Source organism: Stegodyphus dumicola, chromosome 4, assembly GCF_044657685.1.
Source record: "Stegodyphus dumicola isolate Sdum_Otavi_A_Nest chromosome 4, ASM4465768v1".
Lineage (NCBI taxonomy): Eukaryota > Metazoa > Arthropoda > Arachnida > Araneae > Eresidae > Stegodyphus > Stegodyphus dumicola.
In genome coordinates, this window is record NC_140771.1 from 143,902,013 (window position 1) to 143,925,789 (window position 23,777).

Sequence of the window (23,777 nt, forward strand, 5' to 3'; positions counted from 1 at the left end):
CTAAAGTTAACTTCATAGGTAGGCTTATACTGTTATGTAACTGGACTCTCAATCTTTATTTTATTATTTTTTAATTTTTATTTTTCCCCCTCATCATCACATCTAGACAGCTTAAAGGCGTAGCTAGGGTTTTCAGCGTCCGAGGACAACTGAAGATTTTGTGGCTCTTTCTCTGTGCCAAGAATGGAAAACATTTCAGTCTGAAATTTCATCACATCAGTTTGGCGCCCCTTGGATGCTGCGCCCGGGGACAGATGTCCCCTCTTGCCCCATCCTAGCTACGCCACTGTGACAGCTTTACCAAAGACTCTCACTACACGCGCCTGGGAGACACTATTTGTTGTAAATGAACATAGCTTCCTCCTCCTTTCGACTACACTCATGGACACAATCGTATTTTAACAAATTTTCTCCTTCTTTCCCTTTTCTTTTTATAGGTCCTCTTTTTTTCACCCTCTATTATTTTTGGGCCATTATTTTAATTTTATTTTGTACCATCAATTCTTCCTGGTCTTCGAACTCGTATAAAATGTACGAAGTTCTTTTTTACTTTCCTCTGAAATACGAAGTTGCTTGCTTCCTTACCTTTATTTCTCATCTAAGCTTGATTTTTCGCCCATCGGTGCAAAAAGACTTAGCGAATGCAAAATAAGACATCTATCTCACTTGTTTGTCTTGTTCGGTGCACAGCACATATATATAGAGAGAGATGTCAATCTTCACTGTCATGTGCCCCCGCAGCATAAGTATCACTGAGTTCGATATGTCGCGTGCTCACAGCGACATCCCGGCATTGTTTGCATTGATTGAAGAGTTTTCAATCACCAGGCCCAACTTCAGTTTTACAGTGTTACTTTCAGTTACTACAACTGCTGTAGAAACTCTGTATAAAATCTGTACATCTGTATCGAAGAGTTTTCACACGTATTAACTAAAAACCTTTTATTGAATTTATTATTTTATACATAGGAGTTTAGAGTAAATGAATCTTGAATTAAAATTTTCTTTGAAGTGAAGCTTGTCATTAAATTAGATATTTTCAGGATTGAATATTTTGTTTCTATTTGATGTCACTAGATAGCAGCACTAACCAAGCGTTTGAGTTTAACTGTGGTGGCTTGAATAACCGTGCATTAAGTCACGAGAAATTTGTAAACATGGCGGGTCTGAAAGAAAAGCACGTTATTTTGCTTTTTTCTGCCTTCTTAAGTGAGTTTCATGTTTTATATCATATTAACTCATGCTGTTTAAAGTTCTGTATTGCGTTTTACATAGTGACCTAATTTGAATAAAGTAACATTATTTTATATACACCGAATTATGTAATTTTATGTTTAATGATATTTTTATTTATAGTTTAATCAATCAAATAATAATTCGTAAATGAATTAAATTACTAGATACGTATTTTATCAATATTTAAGTAACAGTGCAGTCATAACATTTAATGTATGTGTATAATGTACAATATTATATGCATGAACTTAATGGATTTGGAATGTTATAGAAATATATTTGTATTTTTAAATAAAAGATTGATTTGCATCAACTGTATTTTTAGGTGCTTTTTACCTTACATCAGCAGTTGAAGAAGTTGTTGTAATTCATGCTCCAGAATCAGTGAAATTCTTATCCAGTGAACCAGTACGCTCAAGCTATTTGGGGGATATATTCTCTGCAATGTTATCTTATACCATTCGAAGTGTAAATAATCATTTATTATTAATTTCATCTATAAGATATTGGTTATTTAATAGTGCTTCATTGCTGTGTTTGGGGCATTTGTTGTAATTGGTTAAAACAGCTTGTTGTTTACAAATAATTTAATTTTCTAGCATGTATCTTATAGTAAGTATTTTTTATTTCTGTTGAAAGCCAGGAAAAAGTAGTTATTATCTAATATTCAGGAGCATGTATGTGTGTAGTTTGTTGAAATTTTAATTTATAAAACTGTATTATTTTGAAATGTTAAGTAATTATGATACAGAATATAAATAAAACTCTTTATTACCTTATTAATGCAGAATGAGTTTTATTTATTCCTCATCATACACTAAACAGATTTTGGAAAATATTTAAGCAAATTATAGTATAGTGTGTTGAAATTATAAATTTTTGTCAATAATGGAAAATGTCATCAAGTGACTTATGCAGTATACCACTTGTAATTGTATATCTCTTAGAATTTGCAAATATATATGGAAACCAGCTGAAAGGTTTTTCATCAGTTGTGAAAATATTGACAAGCTGGATCTATATCTTTAATTGTATATGAAAAAATACTCAAATTACTAATTTCTTATTCTGTTCTTTGAACGAAATTAATAAGTTTCATTCCTTTTTCTGTGTACTGCATTCTGCTACCTTTGATTAATATTTTGTGTTTGTTGGTGTCACCAGTATTGGGATACTTTGTATTTAACATTTAAGAAAAAAGTCGTAATTTTTTAACACATGTTGTAAAAATAATCATATTTCATAATAATAGTAAAAAGTGTGATTAAAATGTATGTCAACACAATAGTTTACAGGCTCATTATTTCTGACAATGTTGAATTTTCATTATTGTTTCTGGCTTATTTAAATTTTTGGTATCTGGATATTAGTGGAGCCATCTTAATAGTAGGTATTAAATTTGAGAATGAGCGAAACTGATAGTCCTGTGCATGACAGAGATTCAGTTTTTATATACAAATTGTAATATTTAAAAGACTGATTTTATTAAACATCGCAGTAGGGTAGAATGTATCCTGATAAATGATTTAAAAATTTTACATCAGTATTAATTGTTTATTAAAATATATTTCTACCTTTGTACTATATGTGCATTTTATTGTTTTTAGTTTTGAAAGAACATTAAGGAATATTGGAATTTATCCTCAAAATAAATATTAGTTCACAATAATTAAGTTTTAGCAGTTCATCTAGATCCAAGCACTGAAAAGCAAAGTGGCTTCTTGGAAAAGAACAAAAGGATTATCAATTTTATTAAATTTTTGGTTCGTTTTAATTTGAGTTTAGTTTCAGGATTGTTTTCAGGTTTTTTGTTTAATGTTGGGCTGATCTTTGGAATATGGTAACTGGTAGTTTGGCGACATTTTGGAGGCGATAAAGGTTACTACCTAGGACTTTGGTAATAATGTGAGCAGAACTCGGTTCCGATTACGCATTATTTTGTGTGAGGGAAATGAGAGATCACGAGATATGTCATGTGATATTAATGGACGAATTACAGTTCTTTAATCAGAAAAGGGGGGAAATTTGGAAAAATATCTGTGGCAGTATATTATTTTGTATTAAGCTTCATTGTGTGTTGTGTGAAGTAGTGTTGAATAATTTTCGGATTGTATGGCACTGTCTAATATTATTTTAAAGATCCGGAAACAGGTGCACATACCAATATAATAGAGGGCACGTGGAGTGCTATAAAAAGCGCCATTCCGAGGCATTGTGATAAAGAGAATTTTGATTTTTATTTAGTGGAGGAAGTGTGGAGGAAAAATTCGCAGAAAAAATCGTTCAATAATTTTATTGAATCAGTAATAAAAGTGTATCCACCATGTAAGCAAGATTCTGAAGAAGATTAGGTAAGTTAGTATTTTTAATTATTTGAGGATATTATTTTTATGCATTGTTCTATATGTAAGGTGGAAGTAAAGTAATTTGGTATTATTGGAAAATTGTTATTAGCAATGATTTAGTTTAAAGTAATTAGGATTGTAAGCTAATTTTTATTAATTTAATGTATGTGCTTATTTATATTTTAAGTAGTGTTTTTGAATTTAATTATATTTTAATTAAATGCTAGTTATTTTGTGAATTATATGTTTGTAGAATTTGGTATACGTTAGAGTGGAAGTAAATGTGCATGGAAATAATTTAAATATTTGACACTAAGTATTTGTAACCATTTGTAATGTTTGCAGTATGAATTAGTTGGTGACGTTTGTAATATAATAGATAATTTAGAGGTAAAAGTTTTTGGATATTTTATTTAATTTATACGTGGAAATGTTCATATTTGGAAAGGGTATATACTTTTTCGCTATCAGGTAATTTCATACATGTTCTTTTTACCGGGTTTAAAGATTCAGAAAATTGTCATGCATTTTCGTGAAATTTTTCTAATTTATGAGAAAAAAGCAGTGTACATGGATAAAGTGAAGAGTGTGCACAATGCCATTTTTGTGCAATTCTGGGATTTTTTTTAAGTAAAAATAAGTCGACGTGTACATGGTTTAGTGATATTTTAATCAAATGATAGTTATTTTGTGAATTTTATGTTTGTAGGAATTTGGTATACGTTTCAGTTGAAGTAAACGTGTATGGAAATAATTTAAATATTTGACACTAAGTATTTGTAACCATTTGTAATGTTTGCGGTATGAATTCGTTGGTAACGTTTATAATATAATAGATAATTTAGAGGTAAAAGTTTTTGGATATTTTATTTATTTTATACGTGGAAATGTTCATATTTGGAAAGGGTATATACTTTTTCGCTATCAGGTAATTTCATATATGTTCTTTTTACCGGGTTTAAAGATTCAGAAAATTGTCATGCATTTTCGTGAAATTTTTCTAATTTATGAGAAAAAAGCAGTGTGCGCAATGCCATTTTTGTGCAATTCTGGGATGTTTTTTTAAGTAAAAATAAGTCGACATGTACATGGTTTATGTGTATGTGTTATTCTGAAAAACACGCAAGGAGTTTGTTATTGTGCACTTTTTCCCAATTTTGCAGTGAATATTTGTCATGATTAAGCAGTTTTGTTAGATAAAATTTCTAGCATAAGTGTAATTCGGTAGATTGTTGGAAAAAGTGTTGAGTAAATAAAAAGAAAAGAAAGGTACTTTTCCGTTTTGCCGGCGCAAGCGATAAAGTCGCCAATAATGGTACAGCCGATGCCAAACTGAATATTCTCGCTGGTAACCTTTTAAGCCTCATTTTCAAAACAAGTCACAGCTTTTTCTTATCAGATTGATTGTTTCTTTCAATACTGGCATAAAATTACATAGAATTTTTATCAGATAGTTCAGTTTTATGTCTAAGGCTATTTTTATTAAGTAAATCAGGATGCAATCACAGCGCTTAACCCGAAAATATAGAAAAGGTAAAGTCAAGGGTTAAATTCATCAATTCTAACGAGAATGCATTAGCTAAGTAAAGCACTGCAGTTTTACATAATTTCTGAGTAAGCTATTCGTACGAATTGAAATATTTCTTGCATTTAAACTTGTGTTCCAAATTAAGATTTAACGTGAAATTAATATAGATAATTATTGAGAGCATTAGATTTTTGTAGAGTAGTTTACGTGAGATGAGATCGCTTGGGGTCACGTGATATAAACCGGCGAATCACGATGTTGAACCATGAAAGCATAGTAAATTCTTAAATTAATGTCTTTTTACAAATTTATTGTCTTTATTTATTGGCTTCTTATAAAATTTTAAGCGATATTAAAATGTTTATGCCTTCAAAAAAAGAATTCTTAGGACTAATATTTTTTATGTGTATACTGTATGTTGTTGCCAATAAAGTCTGCTTGGCGATATTTGCGCCGGCGAAACGGAAAAGTACCAAAAGAAACGTGTTTACTTCGTGAAGACAAAATGGCGGCGGGAAAAAAAAAATTGAGGGTTGCCAAATTTTCGCCAAAAAATCGCCAAGTTACCATAATCCAAAGATCAACCTAATGTTGTTTTTGCTTTCTTCATGTTACATAGTTAACCATCTTTGAATTGATTAAAATTCAAAGTTTTTAAATTTAATAATTTTTAATTAAATATTTAGTTCTATGTCTCTATATATGTAATACTATATGCATGCAGTTGAATCCCATTATAACAGATTTCAAGGGATTGGAAGTTTGGTTTGCTGTATTTGATCCAATTAAAAAAAATGGATTATCTCAGATTGCAAAAATTAAATGATGCATATAAAAAAAAAAAAAAAAAAAAAAGAAACTGATTAGCATTGCCGCATCTACCAAAAGAAGTGAATAATAAATTTAATTAAAAAAGAAAGAAAATCGGAAAGAATTCAGATTTGTCTTACTAGAGAGTTTGTCAGTCTTATATACTCTTGCTAAGCATGACAGGTTATCAATCTGTTTTTGTACTTCAGCCATGTTAATGCAATTTTTTTAAAAATCTTTTATCTTTATTATTAAGCACTACTTCACAGTTATGCCACATAAAATTCAAGAACAAAATATTTTAAAGCAGAATATCTTTAGAATTCGTAATGGAATGTTAGGTATAGCAATATATATTTTTATATTTACTATACTATTTCTTTGAAAACTAGTCACTTGAGCTGCCTGCTTTTTAAAAGAGTTATTAAAAAGTATATAATGATTTTAAAAAGTCCAGCTAGTGCCATTTTAAAAACAAATATTTAATATTCCTATTAGGCATTTCATGATTTATGTGCATTTTTATTGATCAGATTAATAACCAGAAAAAGTATTTTTAAGGATAACATTTATGGTTTTTCAATCAGTTGGTTTGCTACTCAGTAAAAGAGAGATAAAATTTGAAAGTTAAATATCTTATGTTTTGCTTAATGGCAGCATACTGGTGTGTGGAGAAAATAAGTATCATATTTAGGGCAGTGCCAACAGACTGCTTTGAAATGGCTGAATTTGTGGATGAAATATGAAAAATAAATATTTTACATTTTGCTGAATGGCAGGCTGGAGATAAAAATGTTTTATTTCAAACAGTGTTGCTACTTATTGCTTTCAAATCACCAAGTTTGTTAAATAAAAGTTCCTTGAATTTGTGTAAAATATGAAATAAATCAAAAGCAAGTTCAGATTTCGGGCTTCAAAGTACCCTTGTTTGGATGGATAACTATGTGTATTAAAAATTTGGTGGCTTTAAGTGCAGTTTCTTTATTTCCCACAAAATGCAAAACATAAGTACATACAAATGCATCATTAATATCAAAAAAAAAAAAAAAAAAAAAAAAAAAAAAAAAAAAAAAAAAACCTCCTAATGACATTTGGTAAATAATAACCAAAATTGTGTGATTAAAATTTATTAAATGAGCAAACGCAGAATACCTTGATTATTTCTCCCCTTTTTTGTCCTTCTAAGCTTATTTTAAACAATCATCTCTTCGGATCAGGTAAATATGCATTTGTAGAAAGGTTCCCGCGCGAGAAGCGCTACCCTTGTTGAACTGTGGAAGATTTTCGAATGCATGTGGTTTCTAAGGTGAATTTGGCATATCATCTAAAATATTAAATAATTCAAGCAATGTTGAACGAAAGAGTAATTTGTTGTCAGTAGAGAGAACGCTGTTCCGAGCAATTAAGGGGGAAAGTGTACGTTTACGCGCTCGGAACTTATTAATGAGCTGTGTAATGTGTGGGGTCCAGGTGAGACATTGGTCTAGGGTAACGCCTAGGTAAAGGGCCTGCTTGGTCCAGGGGATGGGAGTACCATACATGGTGACCTGTATGTTGTAATCAATACATTTTTTCCTTGTAAACAGGGTGGTGTCTGAATTTTCCACGTTGATTTTAATTTTCCATGCCAGTAGCCAGGACTCCAGTGCATGTATGTGGTTTTGTAGTGCTTGAATGACAGCCATGAGATGCGTTTTTTGATAGAATTGCCGTGTCGTCAGCGTACATTGCTAGTGTAGTGTCTTGGGTATGTGGTATGTCGTTCGTGTAAATATTGAAGTAAAGCGGGCCTAAAATTGACCCTTGTGGCACCCCTACCCTGATGGGCCTGGGGGACGAAATTTTGTTGTTGACACGAACAACAAAGTGTCGATCCATGAGATAAGAATAGGTGATACGTGTGATGTAGTCTGGGAAGCCCAAGTTTATGATTTTGTGCATGAGGCCCTCCAGCCAGACTCTATCAAAGGCCTTTGCAACGTCAAGGAGTATGGCTCCTGTGATCGATTTCTCTTGAAGGCTCTGGGCTATCATCTCCGTGACCCGGTACAACTGGTGAGTAGTGAAATGCTTTTTTCTAAACCCATGCTGGTCAGCAATGAGGAGATTGTTGACTTGTAGATGATCCATCAACCGTTGTTGCATGAAATGCTCTGCCACTTTGCTCGTAGATGACAGTAAACTGATAGGTCGATAGGATGCTGGCTCCGAGGCTGGTTTATTGGGTTTTAGGATAGGTGAGATCGCAGCTGTTTTCCAGGGTGTCGGGAAATGGCTGAGATGAAGCATGTCATTGTTGATTCTGGCGAGTTTGAGTATCATCAGCACACCCATACACTTAAGCATCTTGTTACTGATGGTATCGAATCCAGGACTTTTTTTGGTTTTTAGTCGACAGATATAGTCATAGACCTCTGAAGGCCTGACAGGAGGGATGTTGTCTGTGTGTGGTTTTGTAAGGAAATTTGTAAGTGTATGAGAGACAAGGTTTTCTGTATGTGGGAGGGATATGTTGTTAGTGCATAACTGAGTAGCATAGTGTTCAGCAAGTGACTCAGCTTTCTCGGTGTCGGTGTAGGCAATTCCTTGAGGGCCAGTTAGGGGCAGAATGTTAGTGTAGCATCTCGTAAGTTTACTCGTGGCTTTCCAGATACTATCCTCATCTGATGAGAGTGAGGTCAGATAGATGGCCCAGTCGTGGTCTGTTTGTTTACGTGTAAGGACCCTGACTTGGCGATTCAGTTGATTGAGGAGTGCTCTATCGGGGGGGGGGGTATCTTGACCACTGCCATGCTCTCCTTGCTGTATTCCTTTCTTTGATCAGTCGTTTAATTTCACTGGTAGGTTTTTCATTCAGTCTTGCAGTAGTATGTTTGCTGTTGTTTTTAAGAGCTGTTTGCAGCTCAATAGTGAAATTACTGACAATAGCATCTAACTCATTGCCTGTATGTGCTGTTGGGATGTGTATTGATGTGTTGTCTAAGGCTTTGGTATATCCAGACCAGTTAGTGATGAAGGCCGTTTTGTATGGTGCATTATGAACAGAGAGATCAAGGTCCATTAGAACTGGATTGTGATCCGATGACAGCTTGTCTAGGCTGTCAACAGATTTAACGGCACAGCCCTTGACCAGAAAAAAGTCAATGACTGTAGCAGGTCTTCCGTCATAATGTGTTGGGGTTTGTGGAGCTGCAATTGTAATTCCGGCCTTTTTGGCGAAACGATGAATTACATTTCCTAGGAATGAGTTATTGTTGCAGTTCCACTCGCTGTGGTGTGCGTTGAAATCTCCGCCTAGAATGACTTTAGTGTTGAGTTAGGTTAATGCATCAAAATCCTGCATAATATTTACATGTGAACGTCTGTTGGATGGCACATAGGCGGAGATAAAAGTGACTGGGCGTGCAGTGAGTGGTGTGATTGTGATAGCTAGGGCCTCTAGGCCTAAAAGCTGTGGTAGTGGGAAATGGAGCGCTTGACAAGTAATATCAGGCCCCCGCCTGGATGAGTGGTAGTTCATCTGCGGTCAAGCCGATAGAGCACATAATTTGCAATTTCAAAGGTAACTGTAGGACCAAGCTTGTGTTCCTGTAGGAGTAATACATCAGGATTATACTCATTTACAAAAATTCGTAATTCATCAATTTTGTGGGTTAAGCCATTTGTGTTCCGTGTTATCACTCGGAAGTTACAGACCATAACTTAATCAATTTGTTAGCCCGTGAATTTCTTCGAAAATAAGGTGCAAAACTTGCATCTTATCAAGTAAATTATTACATTTCCTTAACTCAGGAAGCTTGCTTTTATAAATTTTTATAACTCTGCCTAGGCCGTAACCAAAAATATTCTGTACCTCTGTCATTATTTTAAATATCTGAGAAATATCAGAAATACTGTTATTATCTCCATTAGATTCATTCTTTTTAGTATTGCCAGTATATTTACTTTTAACCTGATTACTAATAATTTTTTGCTTATGACTACTGTCATCTCTTCAGATATTTTCCTTAAAAATTCTTAGTATTTACAAAATGTTTTTGTTTCTTTTTTTCAATAAATTGTTTTATCTGTATGTATCTACATTTAACAAAGATATTTTTCATGGGTCTTTTACACTGTAACTCAACCAATTCAGTTACTATACTTCATAAGTTTTTTACACTATAACACCTTGTTTCAAATTAGGTATAATGCATTCTATTGATAATGATGTATTTTTTAAAATTATATTTGCAAATTTTATTTTAAAAATACAGTTTATCATAATATAATTTTTTAAGTATTGGTGTTTTTTTTTTTTGTATTGACTTACTTGAATGAGGCTTTCTTATTTCAAAGCTAATAGGTTTATATGCATGCCTAGTTCTTGCACTTATATTTTGTTTATGTATATATATTGTTAATTAATATTTGAAAATCAGAAGTCTGTTCTTTATAGAATTAAAATATATCTACAATAAGAAAAAGTTCGCAAAACTTAATTATAAAATATCATACATTTATTTTTTATCATTTCTTTGTTAGTTGAGTAATTTTATTATTTCCTTCTTTTCTAAGAATATAGAATGGCACAGTTTAGCAGCAGTTACACCTTGGAAAAGGCCAGAAGCTCTGGTAATTCTCGAACTCCTAGGATTTGATAACAAAATTGATCTACCTCTTGATGGAAGCAAATTTTTACTAGAAAATGTAAGTTTCAGATTATTTCTATATGCATATATTCATATATATAATGTCAATAAACTACATTTTGAATCAAACAATCAAATAACATATGAAAGGAAATTCATCTTGGCACTACACAAAGGAAATATCCACTTACCTTATTTAGAAATTTGCCTGCCTTCAGTCAAACTAAATTCCTTAACAGCATCCAAAAACTTCCTAAAATTATTTGAACTAGAATCTGTATACTGGCGTTGCCACATAAATTCTCGTAAATTAAAATTAAATAAAATAAATTGTTGCCACATAAATTCTCAAAGATAAGAGTAAAAAATATCCTCCGTAGTGCCAATATCCTCCGACATTCGACCACATACATTTCCTTCCTACAAACAGGACACTTATAATGGCGACTAAGTAAACCTTCATTTACACACCAGTCAATTAATGCTCTTTTCTCCTTTCATTCCAAATCGTACAGAAACTTCAAATTAGTCTTATCACATTCAGCCATTTTACTGTCTAAACCACAGAAAAAGCAAAGAACTTCCTAACCAACACACACCACAAGCCCTTATAAATTTTTTCCCATCATTCAAAATTCACCACAATCACATAACCAATTATGTCATAATAGGGTTTCCATAACATTCAACTACTCAAGTTACCATAAATGAAACAATAACTTACAACAATCCAAGGGCCACGCTTAAATCTACTTTAACCAAAATATATGCCTGATTTAACTTCGGATGTTTTTTGGCCTAATTTTAAATTTTACATCTTCATGTTCTCTCTTGGTGAATGAGGGATGCCTTTCGGGTATTAAAATTAGGGACATAGCCTTGGGCAGGTATTTCCCAGAAATATTATAAACCGTTCTTAAATGAACTATTGCTTTGAAGATGTTAGGAACAAAAAAATAAATGTAAACACATTTTTTCATTTGCCTAATTAAAATATTTATTTATATCTTTGTTGTATTTATATTAAATTAGAAGCATATTTATTTCTCATTGCTTAATGTTATCATTCAATTACAGTTATCAAAATAGCTGTGGATAAATGTGATCACAATTAAGTTTCACCTGTTGTAAAAGCATTAGTGTAAATAGTGTAAAAAATACAATGGTTTAAAGATGCTATCTTTTGATTTTTTTAAAGGAAATATATAAAATAATTTAAAACATAGATGAAAAATGTAGAATATCAAGCAAGTCATATTTAAATAAAAACACAAATTGTATTTGGGAGGAGGGACTACCTAAAGGCTGACACAAGTAAGAGCTCGTTACCTGTGGGTGTGGTTAAATGATTAAAAAAACAGCCATGGGAGTGCACATTATTTTAGAATGCTATATAAAGAGGTTAATGAAATTACCTTTTTATGGCTTGTCGATAACTCAGTGAAAGAAAAAGGGAGAAAATAGCTTCAGTCATGTTTGAAAAAAGTTTGACTTGGTACATATTTAAAATAAAAGAGGTTTTCTTGATTAATTGAGAAAAATTTATTCATTTTGTCTGTAGAAAATATTGAGTTTCTACTTTGACAAATTTTGATATGACTGAAGGTTTGTTGGGCTCTGAAATTTTGTTGTGCAATATGTTGCGATTCTAGAAGAAATAAATTTAGATAGATTTCTATCTTCTTATGATAATGCTCTAGGTTTTCATTGTTCTATGCTTTAATAATGTTGGTTCAACTTAGTCAAGTGTTGCATTTTTTATAATTGTTATTTACAATATTACTATTATATTTTTCTGAATTAACAGTAATTATCTTAACAGCATTTTAGGGAACTGATACTGAAATTAATATGTTATTGACACATTTTATGTTACTATCATGCTAACATTTAAAAGCCTTCATATAAGTACTTTTTAAAAATAGGTAGGAGATCTTAGTGGGCAGTATGATTTGCCAGCTCATCGAACTAATGAGAGGTTTTTTGGGAAGAGTCCTATTATGCTTCACATGGACTTTGGAGATGAGGTAAAACGCTTTTGTGTACCTCTCATATTTTAACACAAAATGTATTGTTTAGTATGCTCTAGTATCTTTTTGCTTGCTTGACTTGTAATCAAGTAAGCTCATAAGAAAATTATAATTTACTAGCATATGTGGAATATTTTGAATTTTTGATTAGTTCATACTTTTATAAGATATAATGATAAGAATGGCTGTACAGGAATTAAGCAACTGGAGCCATCTATTGACGAAACAAGAAAACTAAAACATAATTTCCTTAAATACTAAGGGTAAAGATGGATTGAAATTAGTGTCGTTAACTAGAACAGAAAGATTTTTAACCCCTTAGCTGCCGCGGGCGTATATATACGCCTTGCTCAGCCGATGCGTTAACTGCCCCAGATGCGCAGCCGATGCGTTAACTTTGCGAATAATTTTAGGTGTAGCAGCGCAAAGCAAATGATAGCAGTTTGGAAGGACGTATATATACGCCTGGGGCAGTTAACGCATCGGCTGAGCAAGGCGTATATATACGCCCGCGGCAGTTAAGGGTTTAAATCTGAAATGCCTCTAGAAAATCTAATTTCCCCAGTGAAAGATGTTTTTTGAATAATTTTGGCTGCAGAAAAATAGAAAGTGTAATTTTCGGACCAACAATACAAAAAATCTTTCTGTTCTTAGTTAACGACTCTAATTTCAATTCATCTTTGCCTTCAAACCTAGTAGAATTATTAATTCATATTACACTTTTCATAATCTTTTGTTTGGAACTTTTATTGTTTATTAACGTATGTTGCAATCATATACTCATGAAATCTTTAATATTCAGATTGTCAAAATTCATTTTTTTGTTAATGTTTTTTGTCTTTATTATATAACAGAATTTTGTTTTGTTCTGTCAATCCTGAACGCTTGAAATTTTAAAAGATGTATATATAATTTCTGGCAGTTACTTTTGTAGTAAAGTACAGTTCTTATAATCCACGATGGCTTAATCCAGAAATACCTGTAATCTGCCAGAAGTACCTGTAATTAGTTTGGAATGTGAACAAACAAAATCTAGATTTTTCAAAATATCAGCATGCGAAATTTAATGACATTTTTACTTATATATATATTTTAAAAAAAGAAAATAAAATATATTTGTAGTTTTACAAAAAAAAAAAAAAAAAAAAAAAAAAACATCAATTTTCTTAATGAAATTATTTAATCTTTACTGGCATGTATCATTATAAAGAAAAATAAAGCTTGTAAATGTCAGCTAATATTTTTCTTTAAATAAATTGCTTGTTGTGTCATTACTTGATATGAATGTGTCGAGGATTTATATGTTGACAAATTTTCAGGCATTACATTCAAAATTAAATGCTCTTTGCAACTGGTATTTGTTTACATCTGTACAACAAGCACGCTATCAGCAACAAATGGGGTAGATTCTTGGAACTAGCCCTTAAAATTATTATTCTTATTTGTATTAAAAATAGAAAACGTGGTAAAGAACTGAAACTTTTTTCAATAAATCAAAAATTTCAATTTTAGCACCTTTTTGCAGCATTATTAAACTAATTTGCATGTATGGCATATAATGGCAGATTCACCATACAAATTCAGCTATGGGAAGTCTTGACTATTGTGGTTCTGTAGACAGTGTACTTATTTGATTTATGTTTGTTTCCATTTAAGAATGTAAAATGTACATAGAAAGTATTTTCACTCATGGCTATACAATTTTTCCAATTGTTTTGGCAATTTTTTAAAGTTCTTTTCTTCTTAAAACAAATTACACTACAATCTTCCCTTTTATTGACATTTTCTTTGTATGTAATAGATGTATATTCAATAAATCTTAATTTAATTACTATTACCTTAAGAAATTACATAATTCTTATGATATACATGTGTTAATGTGCAAACAATCCAGACGTAATAAAAAAATTAGAAGGGGAAAAATGTAAATAAAACTCAGAAAGACATTATAAAATTCTCTGATCTCTAGAATGCCCAGTTCTGCATTTAGGAGATTATCAAAATTAATATGAGATTTTATCCCAAATCTAATATCATTAATGTTAATTGAGTAAATTTAATCTAATATCATTAATGTCTCGAGAGTTCTACTTATTATAAATTGCCTAACGACTCAGTAGAAAATACCCATAAAAAGTGTTCAGTATCTATTCATTTATTTTTAGTTCAAGCCAGAATAGAAGATGTGAGCAGTTTGAGCATTATTAATATGTAAATATAATTAATGCTGTGTAGTTGGTTTCTGTTTCATGAATAAAAGAATGTTTTAACGGACTTTAATGAATTAACACTTAAGCATTTTGAATAAAGTCAAACTGAGGTACTTTTTATTAAAAAATTTCAATGAAAATTTCTTGGCGGGAATATTATGTAAATCATTTATTTTCTGAGACTTTCAACTTTCACTTATTCTTCTATGTAAACTTCATGATAACAATCAAAATCACAATAACAACCTTGTATTTAGCATACATATATTAAAACACTCAATTGATTTCGAGGGCAGCTAAAGGTCCCTCCTCATCAGGAGAATGAAATTACTAGAAAGGCAAAAAAAGAAGAAAAATAAAGGCAACCATGTGTTTCTGCATGTTTCAAACTCAGAAACATGTGGTTGTTATCAGCACTGCACGTAGTCGTAACGGGATTTTGAATCAGAGTTACACTGGCTGTCTACTTTTACTGAGCCAGGCTATCTGATCAAACATAAAACACATAGACTAAAACAAAAAAAAAAAAAAAAAAAACAGCTCCCTATTTTTTGACTTTGCTGATTTTTTTTGCCCTAAGCTATTTGAAACATGGGGCCCTTTATAAGTCTGTTATACAATATTTTAATACTGTATTTTAAATTTTTGAGGGACCCCCAAGAAAGTTGGAATTCTAAGCTATAGCTTCTGTAGTTTATACGTAAATCCTGCAATGAGTGTGTACTGTTGCAGTTTTAGTCGATGTTTAAGTTCATTAAAAACATTAAAAAAATATTAAATTTTCAGCTTCATGATTCCAAGATTGCACAACCAGTTTTACTAAAATCTCTTCCTGCTGATCCTAAAAAACGTTTGGAATTAGCTTTGAGTGATCCTGAACTTGGACAGCTTATTAAAGAATCAACATTTAATGTTTCATTTCCAAGTGATGTGCAACTGCTTACTGAGTTAGCTACCATAAAAGAATTTTTAAAAGCTGTAAGTATTTTTATATTTTTCATTAGATCCTTACCCTATATACATATATTTATAATCTAAATGTTAACAGAATTGTTTTGCGTGTCTGGATCCATCAGCATAATTATAAATAAATATTAGGAGAAAATTATATCTTTAGAGTTCTGACAAATTATTCATAAATTAATATTTTATGTTATGCCACTCATTTTATCCTAATATATAAGGTAATACCATAGAAGTTATATAAAGTAATAGCATTTTTACTTGTGATGAAATTTTTAATATAATTGATTTAAAGTGATCTTAATTGAATAAAAGTATTAATTAAATGTTACATTCAAGAAAGCTGCAATAATACAGATTGGCTGATATTATGATGTTGAAAGAACGGGCTAATTGACCGATATTATGATGAGTTACTAATAATAGTTACACCATATGAGTTGTTACTCAGAATATGTAAATTCCATTTTGACAGAAACTCAGTTTCAATAAATATATAAATAAATAAATAAAGATTATATGGGCAAGGGATTGTTTCATCTAGTGGTGTGGTGTATTTAATTATGGCAAAGCACACTAGGGCTATCTGCCTAAGAGGAGGGATGCCTTTCGTGGAGGACTTTCTAAGGGAAACTGGCTCGTATACACGTTACACATGGGGAAAACCACGAAAACACCCATGCAGCCAGCCCGTTCGCGGGATTCGAACCTCGGACCGAACTACCAGTGTTCAGCGACTTTACCGCTCGGCCGCTGGTGGGCCATTGTTTCATCTAGATAGAAGAGCTTAGGATTAAAAGGCAACTTAGTATAATGAATAATTAGGATGTGTTGTCTATGAAAATATTTAACAGGGATTTATCCATTACTGTAAAGAAGAACTTGTTGTAAACTGCATGATGGAAAAAATAATAATCTCAATCATGGTGCAGGTGTAGAATTATTTTAATATTGGTCCTTTAGTGATTGTTTCTGTATTGAACAGCTGTAAATACAAGTGACATGACTTCATTCTGGTTTTTCAATTAACTTTCTTTATTCATAGCTAAATACTGATGTAACTAAGAATTACATCTAATTTAGTTTCGCTTTAGATTCAGTTCAATATTCAAAACAAATAAAATAATTAAAGCCCCTTACCTGTCACTTGAGATCAATTTAGTCAATGACATTTTATCCAGTTTTATTGATGACACAAACAATATATGATAATGAAGAAAACAGGTATAAATGCAGTTATGATTTACATATACAAAAATTATCTTTAAACATTATTCGCAATCTTAAAGGTATTAAATCAACTCGAAGGAACTCAGATGCACAACACCTTCTGCGCCCTGTAATTATAGTTTCTACATGCCCATCCCCGAATGATCAGGGGTTCATTCATACATTGACACTAACACAATTTTAAACAAAAGACGCTCTTACAATGTTCAGTTCAAACTATTAAAATATATAAAAGAAATTACACTTATTAACTATAAAAAGAGAATCATTCACCTTCAATTTTCCGAATTACCCGGATTGAGCAATAACATAGTAAATTGACAATTTGTAATTTTCATACGTTAGCACGTTTATCACAGATCTGGAATAATCCTGTAACAATAGTATAAATTATTAAACAATTAAATTTATTCAGTGATTTCGAGATTATATAAAAGTTGCACAAGTAGTTTGAGGACTGATGTATCAGTTTTAATTTCACAAGACCTTACTTTTCCATCTCTGCCACGAAATGTCTAGGTAGTTTATCATCATTAATTAATACAATATCATTAAATTCAGTTATTTTAGTGGTAGGCTTGACACAATGAAGAGATCTTAGGATTAAAAGATATTCTTTTTTCTATTAATTCCAAAACATACTTACAAATCTTTCTCGATAATTAAGTCTTTTAATTAGCATTTTCGTATTTACTAAATTAGAATCGAAATTAAGCCTGGTAGGATGCAAACTATTTGCTTTGCATCCCAATAGCATATGAACTGGAGTTAGTGGCATAGGATCTTGTCATTCAGAATAAACATAAGTTAAAGGATAAGAATTAAGAACACCTTAATTTTTAATGCTTAGAGTTTTTAACTTGTCTTGAGATAAAGTAGTTTTTCTTAAAGCAAGTTTTATGGATTTGATTAGTCTTTTGTAGAGACCACCTCATGATACAGCTTTCTCAGCTATGTAGCATCGATGGATTTTGTGGGAGGCATAAAAAGTCTCTTACTGTTGTGTGACTTACGTCAGTTCATAAGATTTTGAGTTCAAGTTCTGATTGCTTGAAAGCTTTGGCATTGTTCATCACAACTTGAGAACATAGTACTCAATGAACAAGGAATCATAGAAATGTAAGAAGACATGTTTCTGTGGTAATGCTGCTAATAAACTCCAAATGAAGAGCTCATGTAGTACCACAAGTAAATGTCATGATTTAGTTTTTCTTGTCACTATTTAATTTGCTAGTAAAGGAGCAGTAATTTGCACAGCATGAGAAGAATTGAATCAGCTGCACAGAATACATTTTCTTAGGATATTTTTAACAGATGGTCTTCCTTTAATTATCCAGTATCTTTTGCATATTTCTATCAAAGTTTCAGAAATTCCACAGTGAAACACTTTGCTGTGTGCATCTCACAACAAAAAATTCAGGAAGGGATGTTTTGAAGGCAAAAATAATCAGATGTTTTAGCAGGTAAATGAGTTTTGACATCTGGAGTCTTCAACCAACATGCATTATCCCATCCTCATTAAGAAAGGGATTCTGTTCAAAAATCGAAAACAGAGTCTTTGAAATTGTTTTGCTCTGTGTTAAACAGGACAGCTCTTCAGCAAAAACTTCTCTTTGAACAATTTTTATCCTAATTATTTCAGCACCTTTAAGTTCTTAAGTGCTTTTGTTTATTTTTATTTCTAATGTTGTAAGCGAATCTGAGTACCCACTGGTAACACGACATAATTTTTTCAAACTACGGTCAAAAGTCATTAATTCGGACACCCATAATCCGGACCTCAAATCTACAAACTTTCTGCGCATGCATCGGTTTGACGCATGCGCATAAGACCTTTACAGCTGCGAATATGCGTGTGCGCATGCGCATAATACGTTTACGCAAGCGCGTTTAATGTATAACGGACGGTATAAGCTAAGCTGAAATTATCTAATTCAGGTAATGTTGCAGATTGCGTTGTTCCTTAATCTTCGAATTGGATCCGGCTTATTATTTTTTGCAGACTGTTACAGCAATTTTATAAAAGTAAGCTTGAACTTTCGATTATGTCAAATAGAATTTCCGATATATATTTACTAATATGTAAAGGATCTACAAAGCGAAAGTATGTTTTGAAGTCCATTAAACCAAAAGTGGAATTGCTGCAAAAAATGGATAAAGGCATATCCTTTGATTATCTAATCATACTGAAATATGTTTATCAATTTCACGCTGCTCTGCGGGGTAAGGGAGACGACACGGCGCGCAATGAATTGGAAGTTGATCTGTCAGCACTATGCTTATCTTCAGGGCAGATGTTTTTATTTTATTTGTCTTATAATTCCTTACTAAATGTAGTATTTCATCTCGATGTACTCCGTCTTTGATATGATTTAAATCAAATTCCTCGTCATTATAATTCGCTTCCGATAGTGAAGAAAGTGACGCAGAGGTTATTGAAAACGAAAAAATTTCGATTGACAAATTAGTCGTTATTCTCGACACAGCAATTATAGAACTTGAACAGCGGAGCTTTGTAACTGAAGAAGAAATTATGCCTGTTTATAGAATTAAAGAGAAAGTATTATCACATAAAACGAAGCAACTTAAACAACTTACATTGAAAGAAATGTTTAATAAAGTAAACAAATAAATATTAAGCTTTTTTTTTTTGTAAATATTTGATACCCTTTAGATCATAATTGTTCTTTATTTCATAAATTACGGTTTCATATTTTTAATTTTATAACTTCTGCATGCCATCTTACCAGATTTAAACTGATGATCTATAATCTGGAAAAATCGATAATCCGGAATCGCCGAAGTCCCGACGAGTCCGGATTAAAGACTTTTGACTGTACTATATTTATTCAAATCCAGTAAAGATGTCACATTTGACTGAACTTTGCACACAAAAGATAATATTTCATCTAATTTAGTTCTTTTTTTTTTTTCAATGTACTTCTGGAGAAATCTCTGGACAGATTTCATAATTAGAGCCCTTTGGTTACTCCCTTTCATTCACCAAAGCCATTCAGGACCTTGTAGCCAAATCGGACTGGACATAAACTTTTCTACAGTCATTCCTTGAGATATGTAATCAGTGTGATTATCTTTCCATTTATAGCAACTCTAATCAGCAGGATTAATTCTAGAGTGGCTAGATACAAAGGTTACAGTCAAAAACATCGCGGAATAAAACGTCTTGGAGAAAACAACACAAGGCCAAAAAATCGTGAAAGAAAAGAAAGCAAAGAGATAACATCACAGTTTATAGAATATTGTGGTACAAAATATTATCGTTGAAAATAAAGTGGTTTAAAAATACCGTCGTGGAAAATATCATGGGTAAAATTAAAGCACCTACAAATCATCACATGGCGATAACATCGCACACATGTTTTTTTTCAGGTATTAAAAGTTGTAAATGCATATTTGCATAAAGATTTAGATGCACAAGAAATGTTAATGACACTTTAAGAAATAACTGGAAACAAAAGAAGATATAATTTTCGCCACAATAATATCAGATTAACTAACATGAAAGAAAGTAATTTGATAATTAACTAAGGAATTTTTACAGAGGTAACCTCATGCAGTTATTTATCTTCTTTTTCAAGACATTTTTAGGCTTTATTTTTCATGAAACATTAAGAATAAAATTTTATACAAAAGATTAATTTGTTAATGACCTTTATAAATTAACTATGTAAATTTAAAATTCTATTAAGTGCTGTAAGTTGCATTAAATTTCTACTCATTTTCAATTTTTAAATATTAATTTTCTACTCATTTTCAATTTTTAAATGCTTAAGTTTCCTTCTTACTTTTTCAATAAAAATTTATTAGTTCTTTCAAAATATAAAAGTAAAAATATCCTTCTTGTGCTCCCAATTCATTATGTGAAAATGCATTTACAGCTTTTAAAACCTGAAAAACGCATGTGTGCGATGTATCATCATGCGATGATTTGTAGGTACTTTATTTTTATCTTGATATTTTTTAAGATGGATGTTTTTAAACTGCAAAGTTTTGTAACCACGGTTGGTATTTTCGATAACAATATTTTGTACCACGATGTTTTAGAACTGCTATGTTTTTTCTTTGGTTTCTTTTCTCCCACAATGTTTTCGCCTTGTGTTGTTTTCTACGTGATGTTTTCATCTGCGATGTTTTCGCTGGACACCGATATGAAAGGTTTTCATTTTGGAGCCTTCCCTTTATAATTTAGCGAATAGTGATTAAGGAATCACTGCATAAATATATGTTAGAAACAGGAAATTTTAAATTTGTTTGCAAATATTGGAAAAATCTAGAGGCAGTAAGCCTTTTCAGTGGTGCAACTCTAGATTTCACAGTGATAAATCTGATGTAAGTACAATCATCACTTAACATATAATAAAAGTATGGAATGGCTTCGTGCAGTTCTATTTCTTTCTTTAACTCAATGGAAAGGAGAATTATTTTCTTTTTTCATTTGTCAAATCTTTCAAAAGATGAATCTATTTTTCCCATTTTTTCTTTAATGCAGTTGATAGTTCATCGTTCCCATCCTAATCAAATTTTCCATGTTTCTTGTATTAACACTTTTATAAAAACAGTAAAGCAATTTCAAAAGGATCAAATAACTTTGATGTCATTTGAAGTACACTACGTTTTGAATTCTTTAAAACATCAATCATGTTGAGAAGGGGTTCCACATTTAATTTAAATGTATCTTCTTCTGTATTCCATATTATGCCTAAAACCTTCAAAGGACGTTTGTTAGCTTCCCTCACATCAGATGTACCTCATCTGCACCATAAATTTCTCAACTCATCTGAGTTCATTTTAAACATTCTTAAATTCATGTTTGCATCCTTAAGAATTTTTACAGTGCTCTGTGAAAGTTCTAAAGCTTTCTCTATTGTATTTGCACCACAAAAAAGATCCTTCACATAAAGTGCCCAGTTAAGCATTTTAGAAGTTTCGCTTTGTTCAGATTTATATTTTCAAATGAAGTATTTAATAGTTGCAGCAATGATAAATAGCCTTAATGTCATGCCAGAGGGCGTGCAAGTCATTTGTAAAATTTTGTAAGTTTTGGAATCATTTTCATCTGGAAGCCTGAAAAATCATAAGTAGTCTCTGTCCTCTTCATGTATTCATATGGTCAGAAATGCTTCCTGAATATCACTGCTGAATGCATATTCATATTTGCGAAATTGTAAGATTACATCTAAAATTCTGGGATTTGACGGTGGCCCAAGATTCAAACATTCATTAACACTTTGCGGGCCGCGTATTTATCGAAGCGCCGTTAATCTGCCGCCGGTTCACGCAGGTTCTACTGCTTGCCAACGGTGATATTTATGCAATTTTTCGAAACATAAGTAGTTGGTATATAATTATTATTAAAGAAAGCACTAAAATAACTGTTACACTATTTTTATTCCATTTTATTCCAATTGTATTTTTTAATTTGTACTAAAGCATTTTATTTAAAAAATTTAACTTCTAGGATCCCATAGTTCTTTTTAGTATGATAATTCTCAAAACATTTTCCAACATGCAGAGAAACGTTGCAGGAAGAAAACATGCATGCAGTGGAACTTCTTTTCTTGGCGGCAGTGCAGACTTTACAGGCCCTTCGTGGGTTTTGAATTCTCCCATTACTACTAATATGTGTTATTCTATGTTTGCACATGTCCGTAGTAAGTCTGCCTGGTGGATCAAACCTCGGCGATCTTTTATCACATTGAGCAGCCGATCTTGATTGTTGCTCCTCTTCATTCCCATTAATCCATGCTAGTGCAAGGTTTAGTAAAAATTGTTTGAATCTATTGGGATTTTCAGAATTTTTGATGTATATCTGGAACGAGTTGAGTAATGCATAGTTTATGAGATATAAAACCATTTTTTTTGTCCATTTTTTTGTTTTGCGAAGTATGGAATAACACGATAGGTATTGATCGGCGTGATCAGCACCTTTCATAAATTTATTATACTCTTGTATGCAAATTGGTTTAATGCACTTCTTTTTGGTTCTTTTACTCACACATTCGACCATGTCTGCTGAATGTATCGTAGAAATCATCATTATCAATTTTTTGGCCGAATTCCATTTTTGTACCATAATTTTCCTTTTTCTACGAAATTCCATTGACTTTTTTTTCAATGTAGCAGATTTTAAACAATTTGGCACTCCTCTGTTTACTCTAATTGTGCCACAGATGTTTGTTTTATGCTTTAGTAATTCCTCTGCAACCTTTACACTATTGTAATAGTTGTCTATATATGCATCGTGCCATAAATTTAAATATAGCGATAGCACGGACAATATTGTCTCAATTAGCGATTTTCCTTGCGTGCAATATATTTCTAAATTGCATATATAACCAGATGTCGCCTCACACACCATATGGTCTGAAATTCCATATTTTATAATTTTTGCAGGATTATATGTACGAAAAGATAGCCTGCCCCTCCTTGGAATACCTTCATCCAGTGATAATTCTATCTCGGGTTTATAATTTTGTTGAAACTTTTCTACCAGGTACAAGTAAACTGATTTTATTTTATCAAGCCTTTCTTGGCAGTGCTCATTATTACTGAAGTGCCAATACGTCCATAGCTGCCGAAATTGGTTCCTTGGCATAGTATTCCCAAAAATAGGTGTATGTAATCCAGGGTGAGTAGACCAATAATCGTGTTGTTCTGGTTTTCTTACTGTTCCCATTAGGATAACAAGCCCCAAAAGTTTTTTCGTCTTGTTCTGGTTTTCTTACTATTCCCATTAGGATAACAAGCCCCAAAAGTTTTTTCATTTCTACAAC

The 23,777-nt window shown here is 31.8% G+C and overlaps 1 protein-coding gene across 3 annotated transcripts in view; it reads left to right on the plus strand.

Moving 5' to 3' along the window:
* Window positions 1–1,061: 1,061 nt before the first annotated feature.
* The window catches only part of ATP6AP2 (ATPase H(+)-transporting accessory protein 2), an 83,446-nt gene continuing 60,730 nt past the window's right edge, over window positions 1,062–23,777 (plus strand). For all 3 annotated transcript variants that reach the window (XM_035374238.2, XM_035374239.2, XM_035374240.2), the window contains exons 1-5: window positions 1,062–1,209; window positions 1,562–1,704; window positions 10,477–10,608; window positions 12,476–12,577; window positions 15,577–15,768. In XM_035374238.2, the coding sequence (XP_035230129.1) occupies window positions 1,068–1,209; window positions 1,562–1,704; window positions 10,477–10,608; window positions 12,476–12,577; window positions 15,577–15,768 (711 nt within the window). In that variant the 5' untranslated portion in view covers window positions 1,062–1,067. The remainder of the gene's footprint in view (window positions 1,210–1,561; window positions 1,705–10,476; window positions 10,609–12,475; window positions 12,578–15,576; window positions 15,769–23,777) is intronic.